This window comes from Mauremys mutica, chromosome 12 (genome assembly GCF_020497125.1).
Source record: "Mauremys mutica isolate MM-2020 ecotype Southern chromosome 12, ASM2049712v1, whole genome shotgun sequence".
Lineage (NCBI taxonomy): Eukaryota > Metazoa > Chordata > Testudines > Geoemydidae > Mauremys > Mauremys mutica.
The window spans coordinates 42,395,068-42,417,822 of NC_059083.1; the positions used below are offsets into that span (position 1 = coordinate 42,395,068).

The 22,755-nt window shown below is 47.5% G+C and overlaps 1 protein-coding gene across 4 annotated transcripts; it reads left to right on the forward strand.

Annotated features, from left to right (window-relative positions):
- Positions 1–13,417: 13,417 nt before the first annotated feature.
- LOC123345059 (zinc finger protein 34-like) lies at positions 13,418–22,613 on the forward strand. 4 transcript variants are annotated; one of them, XM_044981680.1, is made up of 5 exons: positions 13,539–13,668; positions 15,726–15,808; positions 16,891–17,032; positions 19,511–19,624; positions 19,945–22,613. In XM_044981680.1, the coding sequence occupies exons 2-5, from the start codon at positions 15,785–15,787 to the stop codon at positions 20,847–20,849; spliced, it is 1,185 nt and encodes a 394-aa protein (XP_044837615.1). In that variant the 5' UTR covers positions 13,539–13,668; positions 15,726–15,784; the 3' UTR covers positions 20,850–22,613. The 4 variants fall into 4 exon arrangements, with proteins under 4 accessions (XP_044837613.1, XP_044837614.1, XP_044837615.1 ...); XM_044981681.1 differs by having other exon boundaries at positions 16,906–17,032; XM_044981678.1 differs by lacking the exon at positions 15,726–15,808 and having other exon boundaries at positions 13,418–13,668; positions 16,906–17,032.
- The last annotated feature ends 142 nt before the right edge of the window (positions 22,614–22,755 follow it).

A 22,755-nucleotide genomic window follows, 5' to 3' on the forward strand; every position in this document is an offset into this window, starting at 1 on the left:
GTTCCAGGTACTGCACATATTTATTGCTATTTACTGGGTATATTATGGTTGCTCGTAGGAGCCTCAGTCATGGACCAGGACCCCATTGTGTTAGGCACTGTACAAACCTTGGGTTCTTTCTCATTGTATCCTGGTTTCTGAGGCTTGTAGGTGCCCTGGGTTCGCATTTCAAGCTTTTCTCTGCAACCATGAGGGCTAAAAACTTGGCAGGGTGGGGGGAATGAAAGCTGAGATTCTCACATAATCGTGTGATTCCAGCAGCTGCTTTGTGGCCCATGTTCTGTGGGATGTGTCACTACATGATCCCTTCTGGTCTTAGAATGTAAGAGTCACTAGTATCTGAGCACCACCCAAATAGTTCTGGATTTATGCTCACAGCACCCCTGGAAGGCAGGGAATCATTGTCTTCATTCTACACAAACGCAGAGAGATTAAGGTCAAGATTTTTCAAAGTGATCTAGCGAACAGGAGCCATTATCAGGGGAGTCTGGCGAACAGGAGCCGTTATCAGGGGAGTCTCCAGGTGAAGGAGCAGTGACTGTGTGACCTCCTTGGGGTGAGTATGTTGGCTGTTAGTTTGGCTGTTGTCCGCTTGCTTGCTGGCCAGCTGCTGGCTTAATTGTAGTTTATCGTGTGGTGGGCTTGGAAGACTGTGTGCTGAGCTAAGCGGCCAGCTAGGCTAGGCTGAGAGTTTGCTACTGAGGATCTAGCATGGTATCCCTTAATCCCTAATCCATTTAGGGTTCCTTGACAAGGGTTCAGGGATAACTCGAAGAGGTTTTAAAAGCCAGCTCCTAAGTGACAAGAGGGCCAGTTAGACAGCAGAACTGCTCAAACTCAATGCATGGATGAGACAATGGTATTGTGAAGCGGGATTTGGCATTCTCATTGCCCCTTCCAGTCAGGGGTAGGCCCCAGGCACAGACAAACACATACTGGAGGTGAATGCATGGCTGCATGGACTGTGTTGCCAGGAAGGCTTCGGACTCCTTGACCATTGGATGCTGTTCCAAGAAGAAGGACCGCTGAGCAGTGATGGGGTTCTTCTATCAAGGAAGGGGAAGAGTATCTTCACATACAGACTGGCTAATCTAGCTGTAAACTGGGCTTGATGGTGCAGGAGACAAAAGCCACAGGTAAGTCTAAAACATGGAGACCTAAGTGAAAATATCAAATCTGGGGGGGAACATGGGCAATCACAGCAGGGATAAAGGAGAGACAAGGCATTATAGATGGGAAATCTAATGAACATCTTAGATGGCTGTTTATTAATGCAAGAAGTATGGAGAATGAACAGGAAGAACTAGAAATACTAGTGAATAATCACATTTATGACATAATTGGCATCACAGATGATAATTCACATGACTAGAATATTGGTTTAGAAGGGTACAACTTGTTCAGGAAGTCTACTATAGACTAACCAGGAAGAAGAGGTGGATGAGGCTTTTTTTAAACTAGCAAAATAATCCAAAGCACAAGAGTTGGTAGTGATGGGGGATTTCAACTACCCAGACATCTGTTGGAAAAATAATACAGCAGAGCAGAGATTATCCAACCAGTTCTGGGAATGCATTGGAGACAACTTCTTTTATTCCAGAAGGTGGAGAAAGCAACTAAGGGAGAGGCTGTTCTAGATTTGATTCTGACACAAGAGGAAATGGTTGAGAATTTAAAGGTGGAAGGCAGCTTGGGTGAAAATGATCATGAAATGATAGCGTTCATGATTTTAAGTAAGAGGAAAAACTGCAGAATAAAGACAATGGACTTCAAGAAGGCAGACTTCAGCAAACAGAATTGGCAGGTAAGAACCCATGGAAAGCAAGTCTAAGGGAAAAAAGACTTCAGGAGAATTGGCAGTTTTTAAGGGTCATTATTATGGTCACGAGCAAACTATCCCAATGCATAGGATAATGGTAAAAGACCACCCTGGCTTAACCAGGTGATCTTTAATGACCTGAAACTCAAAAATAAAAATAAATAAACTAAGACAAATTATGAAGACAATATTAAAAAACCACCAGCAACAGAAGAATGTAGGGACAAAATTAGAAAGTCCAAGGCACAAACCAACATTTAATTAGGGCCACAAAGAGTAACAAGAAAACATTTCACAATTACATTAGAAGCAGGAGGAAGACCAAGGACAGAGTAGGCCCATTACTCAGTGAGGAGGGAAAAGACAAAAATGGAAAACACAGCAATGGCCAAAGCGTAAAATGCCTTTTTTTTTTGTTTCATTTTCACCAAAAAGGTTAGCAGTGATCAAATAACATAGTGAATATCAGTATAAATGGGGTAAAATCTGAGGCTAAAATAGGAAAAGAATTAAAAATTACTTAGACAAATTCAGTGTCCTCACAGCGGCAGAGCCTAACAAAATACATTCTAGAATACTTAAAGAATCTGCTGAAGAGATCTCTGAGCCATTAGCAATTATCTTTGAGAACTCATGGAGGACAGGAGAGATCCCAGAGGACTGGAATAGGGCAAATATAGTATCTATCTATAAAAGGGAGAATAAGGACAACCCAGGGAATTATAGACCAGTTAGCTTAAATTTGGTACCTGGAAAGATAATGGAACAAATAATCAATTTGTAAGCACCTAAGAGAAAATAAGGTGATAAGTAACTGTCAACATGGATTTGTGAGGAACAAATCATGTCAAACCAACCCAATATCCTTCATAGTATCATAGAAGATTAAGGTTGGAAGAGACCTCAGGAGTTCATCTAGTCCAACCCCCTGCTCAAAGCAGGACCAACACCAACTAAATCATCCCAGCCAGAGCTTTGTCAAGCCTGACCTTAAAAACCTCTAAGGAAGGAGATTCCGCCACCTCCCTAGGTAACCCATTCCAGTGCTTCACCACCCTTCTAGTGTTTCCTAATATCCAAGCTAGACCTCCCCCACTGCAACTTGAGACCATTACTCCTTGTTCTGTCATCTGCCATCACTGAGAACAGCCGAGCTCCATCCTCTTTGGAAACCCCGCCCCCCCTTTCAGGTAGTTGAAGGCTGCTATCAAATCCCCTCTCACTCTTCTCTTCTGCAGACTAAACAAGCCCAGTTCCCTCAGCCTCTCCTTGTAAGTCATGCACCCCAGCCCTCTGATAATTTTTGTTGCCCTCTGCTGGACACACTTCAATTTGTTCACATCCTTTCTGTATTGTGGGGCCCAAAACTGGATGCAGTGCTCCAGATGTGCCCTCACCAGTGCCAAATACAGGGGAATAATCACTTCCCTTGATCTGCTGGTAATGTTCCTACTAATGCAGCCCAATATGCCTTTAGCCTTCTTGGCAAGAAGAGCACACTGCTGACTCATATCCAGCTTCTCATTCACTGTAATCCCCAGGTCCTTTTCTACAGAACTGCTGCTTGGCCAGTCGGTCCCCAGCCTGAGCGGTGCATGAGATTCTTCCATCCTAAGTGCAGGACTCTGCACTTGTCCTTGTTGAACCTCATCAGATTTCTTTTGGCCCAATCCTCCAATATGTCTAGGTCACTCTGGACCCTATCCCTACCCTCCAGCGTATCTTCCTCTCTCCCCAGCTTAGTGTCATCTGAGAACTTGCTGAGGGTGCAATCTGCTCCATTGTCCAGATCCTTAATAAAGATGTTGAACAAAAGCAACCCCTGGGGCACTCCACTTGACATCGAGCTGTTGATCATTACCTGTTGAGCCCGACAATCTAGCCAGCTTTCTATTCACCTTATAGTCCATTCATTAAATCCATACTTTTTTAACTTGCTGGCAAGAATATTGTGGGAGACCAAATCAAAAGCTTTGCTAAAGTCAAGATATATCACGTCCACTGCTTTCCCCACAGAGCCAGTTATCTCATCATAGAAGGCAATCATGTTGGTCAGGCATCACTTGCCCTTGGTGAATCCTTCTTTGACCGTGTAACAAACATTAACTTTTTGTGGGCCTGACGCCAAACATATTTGTGGGCCCCCATGGGGGGGGACGATCCTCAGAGCAAGGGGCCAGTTGGGGGCAATGAGGAACAGCGCAGCAGGAGTGGCCCCACGCAGTCTAGCACAAGGGCACTGTTTACAAACCCACAACTGCTAGATGCACACTGCCCCACTGCCCAGTGCCCTGCCCTTATGCCCAGCACCCCCTCACCCAGAGACCTCCCCCACAGTTCCTTATGCCCAATGCCCCCGGACCTGCTATGCTCAGCACCCCTGCCCAGAGACTCCTCCTGCTGACCTCACACCACAACTGCACATCACCCTGCACACCATACCCCCACCCAGCTCCCCTACCACAGATCCCTACTGTCCAGCACCCCCTTCACAGTCCCACCATCACAGCTATACAGTGCCCCATATTCTGAGGGAATTCTGCATCAAATTCTGTGCATAATATTTTAAAATTCTGCAATTTTTTTTTTACAATAAATAAATGTGGAAGCTCCACCATGGCAGTGGGGAGCACAGGCCACTGACTGCACGGAGGTGGGAGAATACCCTGCAGCCTCCCCTGCCCCCCTGGGACAGGGACTTGGCAGTGAGGCTGAACCTGACCCTGACAGAGCACAAGGGCCAAGCCTGCCACAGAAACACCCTGGGGCCCTGCCCCTTTTGCACCAGGCACACCAGATGTGGGCAGGGAGGCTCAGCCTGGCAGCAGGATCCAAGTGCAGAGGGACTTAGTGTGGAGGGATCCAAATGGGGGTAAGAGGGTTCAGTGTGGGGCAGTCTGGGTGCAGGCAGCTCAGTGGGGGATCTGGATGCACAGGGAGGTGCCAGGTGCAGGGGCAAAGGGAGTCTGCAGGGGGGACTAAGTGAAAGTGGTTGGAGCTCAGCAGAGGGGTGTCTGGGTGCAGGGGAGGTGGGGTTCATTTGGGTGGGGGTCCAGGTGTAGGTGGCTGGGGCTCAGTGGGGAGGGTGTCTGGGGGGCTCATCGGCGTGGTACAGATGCAGGGGAGGTGGGGCTTGTCAGGGTGAGGGTTTGATGGGCCTGCTTAACAGGGGAGCCCCTACTGCTGCCAAGGGGAATCTGCATGCTGGGCCCCCACTTCCCCCATCCCTTCTCTTCCCAATCCCATGCCCCTTCCCCACTGTTCCATCTCCTCCCCATCCCACCCCTTCCTTCCCCCCTGCCCCCGCTTCCCCCATCCCCTTCTCTCCCCATCCCATGCCCCTTCCCCACTGCTCCACCTCCTTCCCAGGCCAGGGGGGCAGGGGGAAACCGCCCCCCACCACAAGGGGTAAAGTGGGGGTGGGGGGGTTGGGGAAGGAGTAGGAAGAGGTGGGGCTGTAGCAGAGCAGGGGCGAGGGCAGATTTGCCGGCCAGGGACCGGGCTGGCCGAGGCTCCTTCTGATTGTGGGCCCGGCACCATGGTAAACCTGGTACTGAACAAGGCTTGTGGATAGAGGGAAGCTGTAGATGTGATTTATTTCAACTTTAGTAAAGCTTTTGATACCGTCTCACATGACTGTCTCATAAATGAATTAGGGAAATATAGCCTAGATGAACCTACTGTCAGGGGTGGCTCTAGACATTTTGCCGCCCCAAGCATGGCGGCATGCCGTGGGGGGCGCTCTGCCGGTCGCCAGTCCCGCGGCTCCGGTGGACCTCCCGCAGGCGTGCCTGCGGAGGGTCCGCTGGTCCTGCGGCTCCACCGAAGCCGCGGGACCAGCGGACCCTCGGCAGGCATGCTGCCAAAGGCTGCTTGCCTGCCGCCCTCCCAGTGACTGGCAGAGCGCCCCCCTGTGGCATGCTTCCCCAAGCACGCACTTGGCGTGCTGGGGCCTGGAGCCACCCCTGCCTACTGTAAGGCGGGTGCACAACTGGTTGGAAAACTGTAATCAGAGAGTAGTTGTCAGTGGTTCACTGTCAAGCTGAAAGGGCATATTGAGTGGGGTCCTGCTGGGATTGGTTCTGGTTTTGTTCAATATCTTGATAAATGATTTGGATAATGGCATAGAGAGTACACTTATAAAATTTGTGGATGATATCAAGCTGGGAGGGGTAAATAGTGCTTTGGAGGACAGGATTAGAATCCAAAATGACATTGACAAAATGGATAAATGGTCTGAAATAAATAGGATGAAATTCAATAAGCACAAATGCAAAGTACTCCACTTAGGAAGGAATAATCAACTGGACAAATTCAAAATGGGAAACGACTGCCTAGGAAGGACTACCGCAGAAAAGAATCTGTGGGTTACAGTTTATCACAAACTAAATATGAGTCAACAATGTAATACTGTTTCAAAAACCCCCCATCATTCTGGGATGTATTAGCAGGAGTGTTGTAAATGAGACACAAAAATAATTATTCCACTTCTACTCAGTAGTAATAAGGCCTCAACTGGTGTTCTGTGTCCAGTTCTGGGCACCACACTTTGGGAAAGATGTGGACAAATTGAAGAGGGTCGAGAGGAGAGCCACAAAAATGATTAAAGGTCTAGGAAACATGACCTATGAAGAAAGATTGAAAAAACTCAGTTTATTTAGTCTGGATGAGAGAAGACTGAGGGGTGATATGATAACAGTCTTCAAGTACACCAAAGGTTGTTATAAAGAGGATGGTGATAAATTGCTCTCCATATCCAGTGAGGACAGGACAAGAATTAGTAGGCTTAAACTGAAGCAAGGGAGATTTAGGTTAGACGTTAAGGAAAAACTTCCTAACTCTAAGGCTAGATAAACACTGGAACAAATTACCTACAAAGGTTGTGAAATCTCTGTCATTGGAAGTTTCTAAGAACAGGTTAGATGGGCACCTGTCAGGGATGATTTAAATAATACCGAGTCCTACCTCAGTTCAGGGGACTGGACTAGATGACCTATTGAAGTCCCTTCCTGTTCTACATTTCTATGATTCTATGCAAAAACTGAAAAAATCATAGAGGAGTTTTTAAAATATGGGCCCAGGGGAAAACTGACAGTGTGGAGGAACATAGGTGCCAACTCTGTGGGTGCTCAGGGATTGGAGCACCCGTGGGAAAAAAAATAGGTGCTCAGCACCCACCAGCCACAGTTCTTTGGCGGCGTTCCCAATCAGCTGTTTGGAGGTGCTGCCAAATAGCTGTTTGGTGGCTGGGGGAGGGTGGAGAGCAGCGAGCGGTGGGTGAAGAAGGGCCTTGGGGAGGGGACAAAGCAGGGGACGGAAGAGGCAGAGTGGGGGGATGATCTTGGGGGAGAGGGTGGAGTGGGGGTGGGGCCTCATGGCAGAGCAGCGGTGGAGCAGGGGACAAGAAAAACTCAGCCCCTATGTGGAAGAGCACATGGTTCACAGATAAATCACTTAGGGGATGATTTATGAAAGGGGATATTCTATATCCTAGTAAAGAGGAGTGATAGAAGTTGATAAAAAGTACAGGTAGGAACTGAAGAGAAACAGTCAAATGAAAAAGAATTCCATTCAATTATATCACGTGAAGGCAGACAATTAAATATTTACAAATTTTATAAGTTCTTGTATGCAAATGCAAGAAGTCTAAATACTAAGATGCGTGAACTTGAGTGCCTGGTGTTAAATGAGGATATTGATATAATAGGCATCACAGAATTTTGGTGGAACAATAATCAATGGGGCATGGTACAATATTAGGATACAAAATATATAGGAATGACAGAGTAGGTTGCGCTGGTGGAGCAGTGGCACTATATGTAAAAGAAAGCATAGAGTCAAATATAGTAACAATCTTAAATGAATTAGACTGTATGATAGAATCTCTAGGGATAGAAATTCCACACTGGAATAATAAGAGCATGGCAATAGGAATATACTACTGAACACCTGACCAGAAAGGTGATGGTGATTCTGAAATGCTCTGGGAGATTAGAGAGGCTAGAAAAAAAGAAAACCAATAATAATGAGAGATTTCAACTATTTCCATATTGGCTGGGAACTTGTCACCTCAGGATGGGATGTAGAGAGAGAATTTCTGGATACCATTTACAGAACATCAGGGTTGGAAGGGACCTCAGGAAGTCATCTAATCCAACCCTTTGCTCTAAACAGGACTAATCCCCAGACAGATTTTTGTGCCAGCTCCCTAAATGGTCCCCTCAAGGATTGAACTCACAACCCTCTGTTTAGCAAGCCAATGCTCAAGCCACTGAGCTATCCCTCCCCTATAATAATAACTGCTTCTTAGAGCAGCTACTCCAGGAACCCAGGGAAAGCCAACCCCCTACTGAGGAAAATAGGAGCATAAACTCTGGAAATTCAGATATAATTAGGCAGAATGAAAAAGAATGTGAAGAACAACTAGCAAAAGACACAAAAATGAACCGCAAATGTTTTAAAGTACATCATCAGCAGGAAGCTTAACAGACATTCAGTGAGGCGCTGGACGATCAAGGTGCTAACGGAGCATTCAAGGAAGACAAGGCTGTTGCAAAGAAGCTAAATTAATTCTTTGCACTAGTCTTTATTGCAGAGGGTATGAGGGAGATTCCCATATCTGAGCCATTCTTTTTAGGTGACAGATATGAGAATCTGTGTTTACTGTTGCTAAGCAATAAGTTCCACTTGTATTTGTGACACTCTCAGGACATTTCCAAGAGCTGAAAAAGAGCTCTGTGTAAGCCCAAAAGCTTGTCTCTCTCACAACCAGAAGTTGGTCCAATAGAAGATATCACCTCACTGACCTTGTCTCCCTAATGGAACCAACACATTTAAAAGAACACTGCATACATCTTAGAGCTCTTAGCCATGTTGCCTTTGATGGAATTTGGATCTACAAACTTTGCAATTCATCATCATCCTCTAGTGGACGCTGCAGGGAAAGTAGGTCTGAAATTTCAGTTGGAGGTTAATACCTGCTTACCAAGGTGTGTGGCTGGTGAGACTTGACATCTGGTTGGAAGCCAAATCTGAGTCATAGAATCATAGAATCTCAGGGTTGGAAGGGACCTCAGGAGGTCATCTAGTCCAACCCCCTACTCAAAGCAGGACCAATCCCCAACTAAATCATCCCAGCCAGGGCTTTGTCAAGCCTGACCTTAAAAACCTCTAAGGAAGGAGATTCCACCACCTCCCTAGGTAACCCATTCCAGTGCTTCACCACCCCCTAGTGAAAAAATTTGTCCTAATATCCAACCTAAACCTCCCCCACTACAACTTGAGACCATTACTCCTTGTTCTGTCATCTGCTACCACTAAGAACAGTCTAGATCCATCATCTTTCGAACCCCCTTTCAGGTAGTTGAAAGCAGCTATTAAATACTCCCTCATTCTTCTCTTCTGCAGATTAAACAATCCCAGTTCCCTCAGCCTCTCCTTGTAAGTCATGTACTCCAGCCCCTTAATCATTTTTGTTGCCCTCCGCTGGACTCTTTCCAATTTGTCCACATCCTTCTTGTAGTGTGGGGCCCAAAACTGGACACAGTACTCCAGATGAGACCTCACCAATGCCGAATAGAGGGGAATGATCACGTCCTTCGATTTGCTGGCAATGCCCCTACTTATACAGCCCAAAATGCCATTAGCCTTCTTGGCAACAAGGGCACACTATTGACTCATATCCAGCTTTTAATCCGCTGTAACTCCTAGGTCCTTTTCTGCAGAACTACTGTCTAGCCATTCAGTCCCTGGTCTGTAGCAGTGCATGGGATTCTTCTTGGTGAACCTCATCAGATTTCTTTTGGCCCAATCCTCTAATTTATCTAGGTCCCTCTGTATCCTATCCCTACCCTCCAGCATATCTACCACTCCTCCCAGTTTAGTGTCATCTTCAAACTTTCTGAGGGTGCAGTCCACGCCATCCTCCAGGTCATTAATGAAGATATTGAACAAAACTGGCTGCAGGAACGACCCTTGGGGCACTCTGCTTGATACCGGCTGCCAACTAGACATGGAGCCATTGATCACTACCCGTTGAGCCCCACGATCTAGCCAGCTTTCTATCCACCTTATAGTCCATTCGTGGGATACTGTATCAAAAGCTTTGCTAAAGTCAAGGAATAACACGTCCACTGCTTTCCCCTCATCCACAGAGCCAGTTATCTCCTCATAGAAGGCAATTAGGTTAGTCAGGCATGACTTGCCCTTGGTGAATCCATGCTGACTGTTCCTGATCACTTTTCTCTCCTCGAAGTGCTTCAGAATTGATTCCTTGAGGACCTGCTCTATGATTTTTTCAGGGACTGAGGTGAGGCTGACTGGCCTGTAGTTCCCCAGATCCTCCTCCTTCCCTTTTTTAAAGATGGCCACTACATTAGCCTTTTTCCAGCCATTCGGGAACTCCCCTGATCATCATGAGTTTTCAAAGATAATGGCCAATGGCTCTGCAATCACATCCGGCCCCATGGACTTGTGCTCATCCAGTTTTTCTAAATAGTCCTGAACCACTTCTTTCTCCACAGAGGGCTGGTCACCTCCTCTCCATGCTGTGCTGCCCAGTGCAGCAATCTGGCAGCTGACCTTGTTTGTGAAGACAGAGGCAAAAAAAGTATTGAGTACATTATCTTTTCCCACATCCTCTGTCATTAGGTTGCCTCCCTCATTCAGTAAGGGGCCCACACTTTCCTTGACTTTTTTCTTGTTGCTAACATACCTGAAGAAACCCTTCTTGTTACTCTTAACATCTCTTGCTAGCTGCAACTCCAAGTGTGATTTGGCCTTCCTGATATCACTCCTGCATGCCTGAGCAATATTTTTATACTCCTCCTTGGTCATTTGTCCAATCTTCCACTTCTTATAAGCTTCTTTTTTGTGTTTAAGATCAGCAAGGATTTCACTGTTAAGTCAAGCTAGTCGCCTGCCATATTTACTATTCTTCCTACACATTGGGATGGTTTGGTCCTGCAACCTCAATAAGGATTCTTTAAAATACAGCCAGCTCTCCTGGACTCCCTTCCCCCTCATGTTATTCTCCCAGGGGATCCTGCCCATCAGTTCCCTGAAGGAGTCAAAATCTGCTTTTCTGAAGTCCAGGGTCCGTATTCTGCTGCTCTCCTTTCTTCCTTGTGTCAGGATCCTGAACTCGACCATCTCATGGTCACTGCCTTCCAGGTTCCCATCCACTTTTGCTTCCCCTACTAATTCTTCCCGGTTTGTGAGCAGCAGGTCAAGAAGAGCTCTGCCCCTAGATAGTTCTTCCAGCACTTGGACCAGGAAATTGTCCCCTACACTTTTCAAAAACTTCCTGGATTGTCTGTGCACCGCTGTATTGCTCTCCCAGCAGATATCAGGGTGATTGAAGTCCTCCATGAGAACTAGGACCTGTGATCTAGTAACTTCTGTTAGTTGCCAGAAGAAAGCCTCATCTACCTCATCCCCCTGGTCTGGTGGTCTATAGCAGACTCCCACCATGACATCACCCTTGTTGCTCAGACTTCTAAACTTAATCCAGAAACACTCAGGTTTTTCTGCAGTTTCATACTGGAGCTCTGAGCAGTCATACTGCTCTCTTACATACAATGCAACTCCCCCACCTTTTCTGCCCTGCCTGTCCTTCCTAAACCGTTTATATCCATCCATGCCAGTACTCCAGTCATGTGAGTTATCTCACCACGTCTTTGTCATTCCAATCACATCATCCTTGCCTGTGCCATGACTTCCAGTTCTCCCTGCTTGTTTCCCAGGCTTCTTGCATTTGTCCCCTGGAATTTGGTCATCAAAGCCCAACACCCATGTGATTCCTCTTTCTGCTGACTCTCATCTAGGCTGCAAAAGCATCTGGATGCCATCTGCCCATCCCATGGGAAAGATGTTTGAGAACATCAGTTCCCTAACTTGCTGTAGATGAAACCACAAAAGTAAGTCACTGAACTGCCTTGTACTCCAGCTAACATCATGTGGGTACTGAAGGCCTCACTCTTATACCCTTTAAATAGCAGGCACTATGCAGGTATTCAAAGATCAGAAGATGCCTAAGTATTGGCAGAATAGCGGCTGAGAATGAGAAAAGAAGGAGGGTCCAGTGGTTAAAGCACTAGCTTAGGACCTGCGAAGCCCAAGTTCATCTCCCTGCTCCACTCCAGGCTGCCTGTGCAAACTTGGATAAATCACTTTGGCCCAGGTCTTCAAAGGTATATCGGTGCCTAACTCCCATTGAAATCATTGGCCTCCTGCAGATTTCAGTAGGAGTTTGATACCTAAATGCCACTGAGGATCTGGGCATTAATTTCCCAGTGTTTCAGCTCCCCATTTGTAACACAGGGATAATAATACTTCCCTACCTCATAACCTTGTGAAGACTCGTGTATTGAAGACTATGAGCTGCTCAGCTACTGCAGTACTGGAGGTGGTATAAGTACCTAGCTACCTCACTAAAAATGGTGCAATGTCGATACAATGGTGTGGAGTTCCACACAAGCTTCCCCAGGTATATATCCACTAATGTAGCCCCCGCTAGGTGCTAGTGTAGACAAGACAGTGTGCTTTTAAGGCACAAAATGTAACCCTGCTGCCTGGTGATGTAAGCCAGATTCAAATATATAGTGTTTCCTCTTAAAAATAACCAACATGATGACTCAAGTCCTCACCCAGAAACTTGGGGAAACAAAATATCTCCCCGGGCACCCTTAGCAGGCAACACTTTGCTTCTGGCAAGCACCGAGTCTATGTATAAAACAAAGAAAATGATATTAAGGGGAAAGAGAACACAGTGTTAATTTGGGAATACACAACAATAAATCAACCATATATTTATATGAATTAATAAGTACAACAGCCACCCCTGCAGTGCCTTGAGCAGTAGTCCTTTGCCTCAGTTTCCCTACCTGCTGGGGTGAATATCTAGGGGACAAATGTCCTTTTGGCACCTCGCTTTAACTTGCTCCTGCTTCTTTTATGGAGCAACCCACACAAGGCTGGTTGTCAGCGATTAGTGAAGCACACTGCCTTGTCTGCATTACTCTTAACCCATGTTAGCTAACCTTCCAAACCCTCATCTAGTGTCGGAGCAGATTGTGGACCATCGGAAGCAACTCCAGCTAGGCTAAGGACTGGAACCCATCTGCCCTATGGGTGGATGGATATTTTGTTGGCTTCCAAATTAGCTAATTAAATATAAATGAGTTTGTAAAGTGGGAAAGTATCAGAGGGGTAGCCGTGTTAGTCTGGATCTGTAAAAGCAGCAGAGAGTCCTGTGGCACCTTATAGACTAACAGACGTATTGGAGCATAAGCTTTCATGGGTGAATATCCACTTCGTCAGACTTTGTCACTCAGGAAAGCTTATGCTCCAATACGTCTGTTAGTCTATAAGGTGCCACAGGACTCTTTGTCACTTTTTAAAGTGGGAAAGATGTTGTATGAGTGGGAGCAGAGAAAGGGGAGCAGGTTCCAGCAAGGTATATACTGATGATGGTCTACAGACTCGGGGGTGGGAGGATGTTAGCTTGGCGGGGGGCTACCCTATATTGCTGCAGGGGGAGGAACAGACAAGGATGAGCTTGGAACACGGTCTCTCACCATAGGCTTAATAAATCCTTGTTCCGTGCAGCTCTGCCAGCTTAGTTACATTGACTGTTGCTAATGAAAGGGAATGTGGCTCGCTCTCTACTCAGCATACCGGAGTTGAGCTTCCTGAGTCAGACGCTGCTGCCGAGTGCCTCCATTGCGACCCGGAAGGAAGCCTGGACTGATCAGCTCAGCTGCTGCCTAGACTCCCTCTGTATCCAGCTGGGGAGGCCCCTGGGGCAGCCCCGGGCTCTGCCACACCAGCCCCTGAGCCGGAGCCTGCAGGTGAGGGGCGAGACCCGGGCGAAGGGCTGGGGCCGGGCAGGAAAATGACTCTGCACCAATGGCCCCTCCTCGGCGGGGGGCTGCGAGTCCCGGAGCTGCTGCCCCGCCCCGCTCTGCCCCCCTGAGCGCCCGCAGGAGCCGAGCCAGCTCCGGGGAGCGAACGCCCCGGGCCAGGGACCGAGTCTCCCAGCCCGAGGGGCGGGGGCAGGAGGGAGATAGGGGCAGCAGGAGCGATCAGTGGGGAGGGAGGTTCCCGGCTCTCAGGTCCCGATTAACTTTTTGTGGGCCCAGCACCAAACATATTTGTGGGCCCCATTGGGGAAACAGGGCATGTGATGGGGGCGATCCGCAAAGCGAGGGGCCGGTTGGGGGCAATGAGGTGCAGCGCAGCGGGAGTGGCCCCACTCAGCCCAGCACAAGGGCCCTGTTTACAAACCCACAACTGCTAGGGCTGCCCAGTCCTGCCCTGCCAGCATGTCCCTTCCACAGTGCTCAATGCCCTCCCCTTATGTCCAGCACCCCCTCACCCACAGACTTCTCTCACAGAGCCCTATGCCTGGCGCCCCCTCGCCCAGAGACCTCCCCTACAGAGCCCTATGCCCAGCACCCCCTGCCCAGAGATCCCTCGCGCCAACCTCCCACCACAACTGGACAGCACCCTGCACACCATACCCCCTGCCCAGCTCTCCCACCCACAGATCCCTACTGTCCAGCGCCCCCTTCACAGTCCCACCATCACAGCTATACAGTGCCCCATATTCTGAGGGAATTCTGCATCAAATTCTGTGCATAATATTTTAAAATTCTGCAATTTTTTTTTTTACAATAAATAAATGTGGAAGCTCCACCATGGCAGTGGCGAGCACAGGCCACTGACTGCACGGAGGTGGGAGAATACCCTGCAGCCTCCCCCGCCCCCCTGGGACAGGGACTTGGCAGTGAGGCTGAACCTGACCCTGACACAGCACAAGGGCCAAGCCTGCCACAGAAACACCCTGGGGCCCTGCCCCTTTTGCACCAGGCACACCAGATGTGGGCAGGGAGGCTCAGCCTGGCAGCAGGATCCAAGTGCAGAGGGACTTAGTGTGGGGGGATCCAGATGGGGGTAAGAGGGTTCAGTGTGGGGCAGTCTGGGTGCGGGCAGCTCAGTGGGGGATCTGGGCAATGGGAGTCTGCAGGGGGGACCAAGTGAAAGTGGTTGGAGCTCAGCAGAAGGGTGTCTGGGTGCAGGAGAGGTGGGGTTCATTTGGGTGGGGGTCCAGGTGTAGGTAGTTGGGGTTCAGTGGCGAGGGTGTCTGTGCGGGCTCAGTGGTACAGATGCAGGGGAGGTGGGGCTTGTCAGGGTGAGGGTTTGATGGGCCTGCTTAACAGGGCAGCCCCAGTTGCTGCCAAGGGGATCTGCATGCTTGGCCCCCGCTTCCCCAATCCCCTTCTCTTCCCCATCCCATGCCCCTTCCCTACCACTCCATCTCCTTCCCATTCCACCCCTTCCTTCCCCACTCCCTCTTTCCCCCTGCCCCCTTCTCTTCCCCATCCCATGCCCCTTCCCAACTGCTCCATCTTCTCTCCAGGCTTGGGGGGCAGAGGGGAAACTGCCCCCCAGCACGAGCCGGCAGAGCGGGTTGGGGCCAGGTCGCTCCACTTCCTGCCACCCGACCCCGCACTCATGGGGCGGTGGGAAATGGAGTGACCCATCCCCAGCCCGCTCCGCTCTGCTCCACTGGCTTCAAACAGGCAATCTTCAAGTGATCTATTCCCTGTCACCCATTCCCTGCTTCTGGCAAACAGAGGCTAGGGAGGGACACCATCCCTGCCCATCCTGGCTAATAGCCATTGATGGACCTAGCCTCCATGAATTTATCTAGTTCCTTTCTGAACTCCTTAAATAACCCCAGAGGTGGATGGTTTAGAGCTTGTCTGCTGAAATAAAGTGACCAACTGTTTTCTCAACCAGGCAGAACTTAAAGCATATGCAGGGAGAGAATCTGGGGGAAGCGGGTGTGAAAAGGACCAAAGCCCTTTCTGAAACCTCCCAATCACCCTTCTCATCCTGACAGGCTGCAGAATAACATCCGTGTTTTGCTCCACATCACTTCATTCTGCCAGGGGAAGGGAAATGGCTTTAGTGGAGCTGGAACAGGTAGGAGATTTTCAGGGGTTCCTCTGATAGATGAAGGGGACACGAAATACACAGATATGATTGGGTCAAAAGCTGCTAGGCCCATTTAATAGGGGCTTGGTTTTACAAATAGGTGCATTGGGCTGGGATGCAAATTTCCCCATCTGTGGGACAGGAGCTAACCCTCTAAAGTGCCCTGGAGCTACTGCCCAAGAAGCAGCATCTTTCCTCTCTGTGCAGGACAGGGGCCGCTGCAATAGTTTCCAGCCATGGGTGAATTTCTGGCTGAACCTCTCAGCTGTGTGGAGATCTAAATGTGGGCGCTGTAGCTCACAAGGGGAAGGAGAAGAGCTGGTTGGATTTTCCCATCAAACATGTACAGGTCGCATCTTATGTGCATTTAACATGCGCGATTTCAGTTTTACGCAGTCTGCAAAAACAAAAAAGAAAAGGAACAATTGAAATACTGTTTCTGTAGTGCGGGCGATTCCGCCTGCCATTCAACTCAATGTAATTTTGACTATACGCGGCTTTCGCTTTACGCGCTAACTGCGGAACGGAAACACACACACACACACACACCCCCGCGTAAGATGAGACTCGCCTGTAGTTTAGTTAAAAATGAAGTTCTCTGTGAGGAAATGCTGAATTCAACCTTTTTACATTTTATGTTGGGATAATCAACAGGAAGACATTTCATTTCCACATTTGCAAATAGATTTTTTTTTCTAAACTTTTCTTTGCTCCCAACCTTTGGCTATTTCAAAGTTCACCCCAGTGAAAAAAATGTTTTAATTATCAGGGCCTCTCACAGAATGGAAGTTCCATTTTCTGAGCAGCTCTAGCAGGGATGGGAAGCAAAAAAGCAATATTCTTATGGTGACAGTTTCATGGCCTGATTCCTGTAAAGTAGGGGAGAGCAGCAGGTCTTTGAAGGGCATAATGTCATCTGTGATAAGTGGCACCACTAGGAATAAGAAACCAGTTTGGAAGTACAATTGCAAATGTTGTTTAAGGACACAACGTATTGGAGACTGGGGCAAAGGGGACAATCTGGGGCCTGTGACTGACCTGCTGAGGTTTTCATTGGAGCAGAGTTCTAGTTGTTGTTGTTTCAGGGACTTGTGACCTTCAGAGAGGTGGCTGTGTATTTCTCCAAGGAGGAATGGGCTCTTCTGGACCCTGGTCAGAAAGCCCTCTACAGGGACGTCATGCAGGACAATTATGAGACACTGATCTCACTGGGTAAGGAGCCATTTCCTCAGATCATGACTTGTCAGATTAGACAAGTGTTGCCACGGGGTAAGAAAGATACAGACTTGCTGGGGATCTGCCCGTGGTGGGTGCTGTTAGGACACTTTGCAGTGTAGACACTGGTGTGTTAGTATAACCCACTGGTAAATATGTGCTACAGCTCCTCTTCAGTGCCCATCTCACAGAGGATATCAATCTGCCATAGCCCCAGATAAAGAGGCTTAATTCAAACTGAAACAGCTCCTGATTTTAGTTCTGGAGGTCACCATTTCAGTCCCTGGTGTTCAAGATGGTGGCTGGTAAACTAGCACTATCAGCCAAGTTCCCTGGAATAAGTCACAGGCACAACCATGTCTATACATTTGTGGGAGCAGGATCTGGGCTGCTTCCTCGCTGCTGCTGGGCAGAAACAGTAAAATCAGGCACATCCCTGAACTACCACCTGAGTAGGAGTGGGAGGAGCCACACCCTAGAGTGACTGACTGCGTGAGCATCAAAAACCACCTCTTCACTCAGCCAGCACAATAACACTGTTCCACTATCATCCACCCAGAGCAGGACCACATGCTGTCTGGGGTTTGATACCCAGTCTCCGCTGGTCATCTCACACACACACACACACCCCTCCATCTCCATCCTCAGAGATGTAGCTGTGTATGCTTAGCAATGGGATAGTGGTCTAACATTGCTGCTGTCACAGTGTCATTAAATTCAGTGATGCATGGAGAGCCGTGCAATCTTACAAGGGGCCAACCACAACTCCCAAGAGACATCTCATTGTCCCCAAAGGCCTCTGCTTACATTTTCCCATCTGTTCCCATGAAATGTCACTTCTTCACCAGGAACATTGCATAGCACCCATGCCTTCACTTTGTTTCTTCTCAGGACACCCAGGGCTGTGAGTTACCCTGTCACTATCTGCCACCAGTGCAAAGGAGACTTGCCTGTACTAGCTGGGTGTTAGCTCCCTAATACAACCAGCCTCCCTGTCATGCAAGCACTCTGCTCTTTGCACTGCAGGTTGACAACAGATGCACTCCAGCCCCCAAGTCAGCTCAAAGTGTCCCCCTGAGGTGTCCTGTCCCTGATTACTGGATACCCATAGAAATCCCAGAGGAACGCTGCCCCAGTTTACCAGTTAAACCTTAGCTTACGGCTCCTTTATCGCACACAGACCTTGAGTTCAGTTATTGTAAAACAAAAGGAAATTTATTCAAGGAAGAACAGAGATTCAACTAGAAACAAGGGTGAGTGATGTACACAAAGGGTTACATATAATACAGAATCTTAAAATATGAACTAGGGCCTATCCTTATCAATAGTTACGTTTCCTATCTAATTAAGTAGGTTCTCTCCCCAAAGTTCAGTCCTTTGCAGTGGTAGCTAGCCCCAAGGAACTCTGATCCAGTCTTTCATGAAGCAGCCCTGCCCATCTGGGTACCTCCTCAGTGAATGGATGCAGACTGACTATCTCCACCCTGAGATACACTGAACTAGTTTGTGTCTTTGTTCCCAGACAGGGCGATCCTCTCTCTGTCATATCATTCCTTTTCACTTCCAAATGACTTTGATGTTTATAGTTTTTTCCATTGACTTTTCTGGGTTGGTGCAAAGGTAGACAAATGAGTTTTGCGTTATATCACCAACTCACCCGGGATGGGCACAACTTTCTCCTGCTTGAATGGGCCATCACAGAGGTATATTATTTCCTTTTAATTCACTCTCACTTCATAACCCTGAGACCATATTTTCAATATACCGTATATACTCATTCATTAGCCCGTTCGTTTATAAGCCAACCCCCCAAAATGGATAGGTAAAAATAGCAAAAATGGTATGACCCTTTCATAAACTAACCATATATTTCAGGGGTTGGAAAACTTTGGCTGCCGGCCCGTCAAGGTAAGCCACTGGCGGGTTGGGACATTTTGTTTACTTAGAGCGTCTGCAGGCATGGAGCCCCTCAGCTCCCTGTGGCCGCAGTTCGCCATTCCCAGTCAATGGGAGCTGCAGGAAGTGGTGCGAACCATGGCCACAGGGAGCTGAGGGGCTCCATACCTGCAGACACTCCAGGTAAACAAAACAACAATGTATTAGATATTCAATTAGATGATTCCATAGAGTTTAAAATCATCAAATTTTGGTGTAGACCTGTTTATAAGCCGACCCCTGCTCTTTGATGCGTCACATTTTTACCAAAAATATTCAGGTTATGAATGAGTATATACAGTAGTTACATTATTCCTGAAATATTACATCACGTGGTGGTTATGAGTATCGATACAAGCTTTCAGTGGAGACGTCACATGCTTCCCTTTATGGATAAATACCATGAAACCGCAGTGTATCAGGTGTAGTGAGTTTGTCTGGTCTGAGGCAGGAGTTGCTTGTATAAAACAGTGAACTCTTTGCCAGTTGGCATCAATGGTCCTTTGTGTCACACTAACCCTATATTTTTTCCGTGAGTAGGATTTGTGACTCCTAAACCTGACTTGATCTCACAGCTAGAACGAGGAGAAGTGTCATGGGTCCTGGATCTCCAGGGCTCTGAGAAAAGGGACATGCTGACAGGAACCTGCATAGGTGAGGAATCAGATAAACTGACTCAGAAACCATTGAGGGGTGAACAAAACAGTTGGGATTCCCACTGAGGCCCTGTGAGCTGCCCCAGTTCTGCCTCATTTCACCCAGGACATGACTGTCCCCAGCCCATCCATATCCTCTTGCCAGATGTCACTCTGGCTTCCCACCCACCCTGATTGACGTCTGGCACTAGCTCTCTCCCCATGAGTGTTTGTATGGGGTGTAAAGGTAGAATTGGTCCCCTCCCCTGCAGTTATTTCGGTTTGTTCTCCACATTCCCCTTTCTGAGGTTCCCTGTCCGGATTCTCTCTCTGTCCCAGCAGGTGATGGGACAATGAATGAGAACAAGGAGGAGAATTCTCAGCAGGAAGGTCCTGAGCAAGTGGAACCCCAGGGGACGTTATCAGGAAGATCGGAAGGGTTTGTTTCCCAGACTTCTGAGCAGGGAGAAGCCTGTCAGACACAGCTCAGGCCTCAGAGAAACCTCTCTGGGGAGACAAGGGGTAAATCCAGTTACCGTGGGAGAAGTCTCAAAGGCATCCCAATCTGTCAGGCGACCCACTTGGGAAAGGGACCAAAGACACTTGGTGACTCAGGGGAAAGATACAATAGCATCTCACACGTTATTAGTCAGCAGAGAATCTGCAGAGCAGGAAAATCCAAGAAATGCACTGACTGTGGAAAAAGTTTTGCTTATAAATCGGAACTTGATAGACACAATAGAATCCATACAGGAGATAAACCCTATAAATGCCTCAACTGTGGGAAAAGCTTCACTTTGAGCTCCACCTTGATAAAACATCAGAAAACTCACACAGGGGAGAGACCCTATAAGTGTCCTAACTGTGGGAAAAGCTTCCGTCAGAGTTCGCACCTTGCTAGACATGAGGGAACCCACAGGGAAGAAAAGCCCTTTAAATGCCCTGACTGTGCAAAGCATTTCAGCTGCACCGCAAACCTTCTTACCCATCAGAGAATCCATACGGGAGAGAAGCCCTACAAGTGTCAACACTGTGGGAAAAACTTCACACACCATTCATACCTTCTGGGCCATCAGAGAATCCACACAGGAGAGAAACCCTATAAGTGTCGACACTGTGGGAAAAGCTTCACACACCGCTCAAACCTTAGTACGCATCAGAGAATCCACACAGGAGAGCGACCTTGCAAACCTAAGGACTGTGAGAAAAGCTTCAGTGTGAGCTCAGATGTGATTGGCCAATAAAAGCTGGAAGAGAGACTGGTGGCGGATAGAAACCATCTTCAACAAAGACTGTATCTTGCTAGGTTAAGTTATAGCCTTTTAGATGAATTTTCACTTTTATTTGCTTGTAACTGTTTCCGATTTTATCCCTTTTACTTGGTATCACTTAATCTATGTTCTTTTGTTAAGAAGTTTGTTTTGCTTTCATTCTAAATCATCACTGCTGTGTAAGTTTAGTAAAGTGTGCGCTTCTAGAAAGTAGACAGGATGGAATGTTTTACTAGGCCTCTGTAAGGGCAGAGAACCTAAATGTTTCTGAGGGTTCAGTGGGAGGGACTGGTCCCCGCTGTAGGATGGTTTTGGGGTGAACTCAGGGCTGGGAGGGTACTGAGGTCAGTCTGCAAGGAGTAACTGGATTGGGCAAAGCCAGGGTGAAGCTTATGGGCTGCTGGCAGGTTGCTGAGGGGGGAAGAGCTCTGAACCAAAGCTACAGAGCCACAAATCATCCATGGGTACAAGGGAAACACTGACTGAATCCCTCACTGGCATGGATGAACTCCAAATCATCACACTTGGCAGCCCACTATCCTCAAAAACATCTCCATTCCCCATGAATAACATCATTTCTCTGCTCATGCACCTAAACACCCACTCTGGGAAAACCCAAAGAAGTACATTTTGGGACTCAATGGTCAATAAATGTAGACTGGCTGGCTAGCACCACACCTACGAATACCAGCATGTGGGTCCTCTTTCTCTGGGCCAGTTGCCATGGAAACTGTTCCAAGGGTATTGAGAGACCCATCCATTCCCCACGCTTCAGTGTGGTCCTGGATGTTTCATGGCTGGCTCTCCACAACTCCCTTATCTGCTGGCCTGAACTAACAGTTGAATTTTTCTCAGAATTCTGCCTACAGCAATGCTTGACCCCAGGAAATGGGCAGTGGGCACTAGTTCCTCAGTGGCTGCATGCCAGGGGTAGCTGGCCAGGCAGAGCTATCTGCTGAGTATGGTCCTTGACTTCTGTCCAAATACAGCAACTACAGTGATGTGTTTTGAAAACAAACACAGACACTGTGCCCAGTCACGCTATAACCAGGGGCAAACATTCTGTTCTTACATACATATATATATATATATGGTATGTTTGAGCCGGAACTAGCTGTGCTGTGCATCGATCATCTGTTGACCTCACATATGCTCCATTCTGTGCCTATGTACGCACACCAACAAGCCCCACAATAAACCCGTCAGATGCCTGCAGCCCCTCAAGACTTCACCTGGCATAGTCACTGCTTTAGATTTTGTTATAGAACTACTTGAGTCCAATGGGTTCACAATGGGTGGATGTTTTGCTGGCTTCCAAATTAATTAAATATGAATGTATTTGTAAAATGGGGAAAATGTATGATTTTCCTTGAAATCCTGACTGGTTATATTTAGGCTTCAAAGAATTAGATTTTTATCGATAAATGTCAATAACCATCAATTTTGCTGTACAGACAAGCCAACAATAAAACATTTCCATCGATGATAATCTAAATTTATAGATAGGCAAAGTAAGAAAAATGCTGCTTGAGAACTTGTTAGAGTTTGATTTAAGGCAATTTACTTTGTATATTTTGACGTGATGTTGCAAAGTTGTGTTTCAATGCTTATAAAAAATTAAATGTTTGAATCACCACATCTATTGTCATTAAGAAAAAACTATTCTCTGACTCCCCCCAACTTCCCACAACTCTGAAAAATTAAATAAATATGCTTAAAATCAATATTATCGGTTCAAATTATAAAAATAAAACTTGAATTCTCTCAAGCATAGTTCTATTGACTGTTTACTATTGAAAGGGGAGGCGGCTGTGCTCTCTCTACTGGGGTTGAGCTTCGTGGATCAGATGCTGCAGCTGATGCATCTATTAAGACCCGG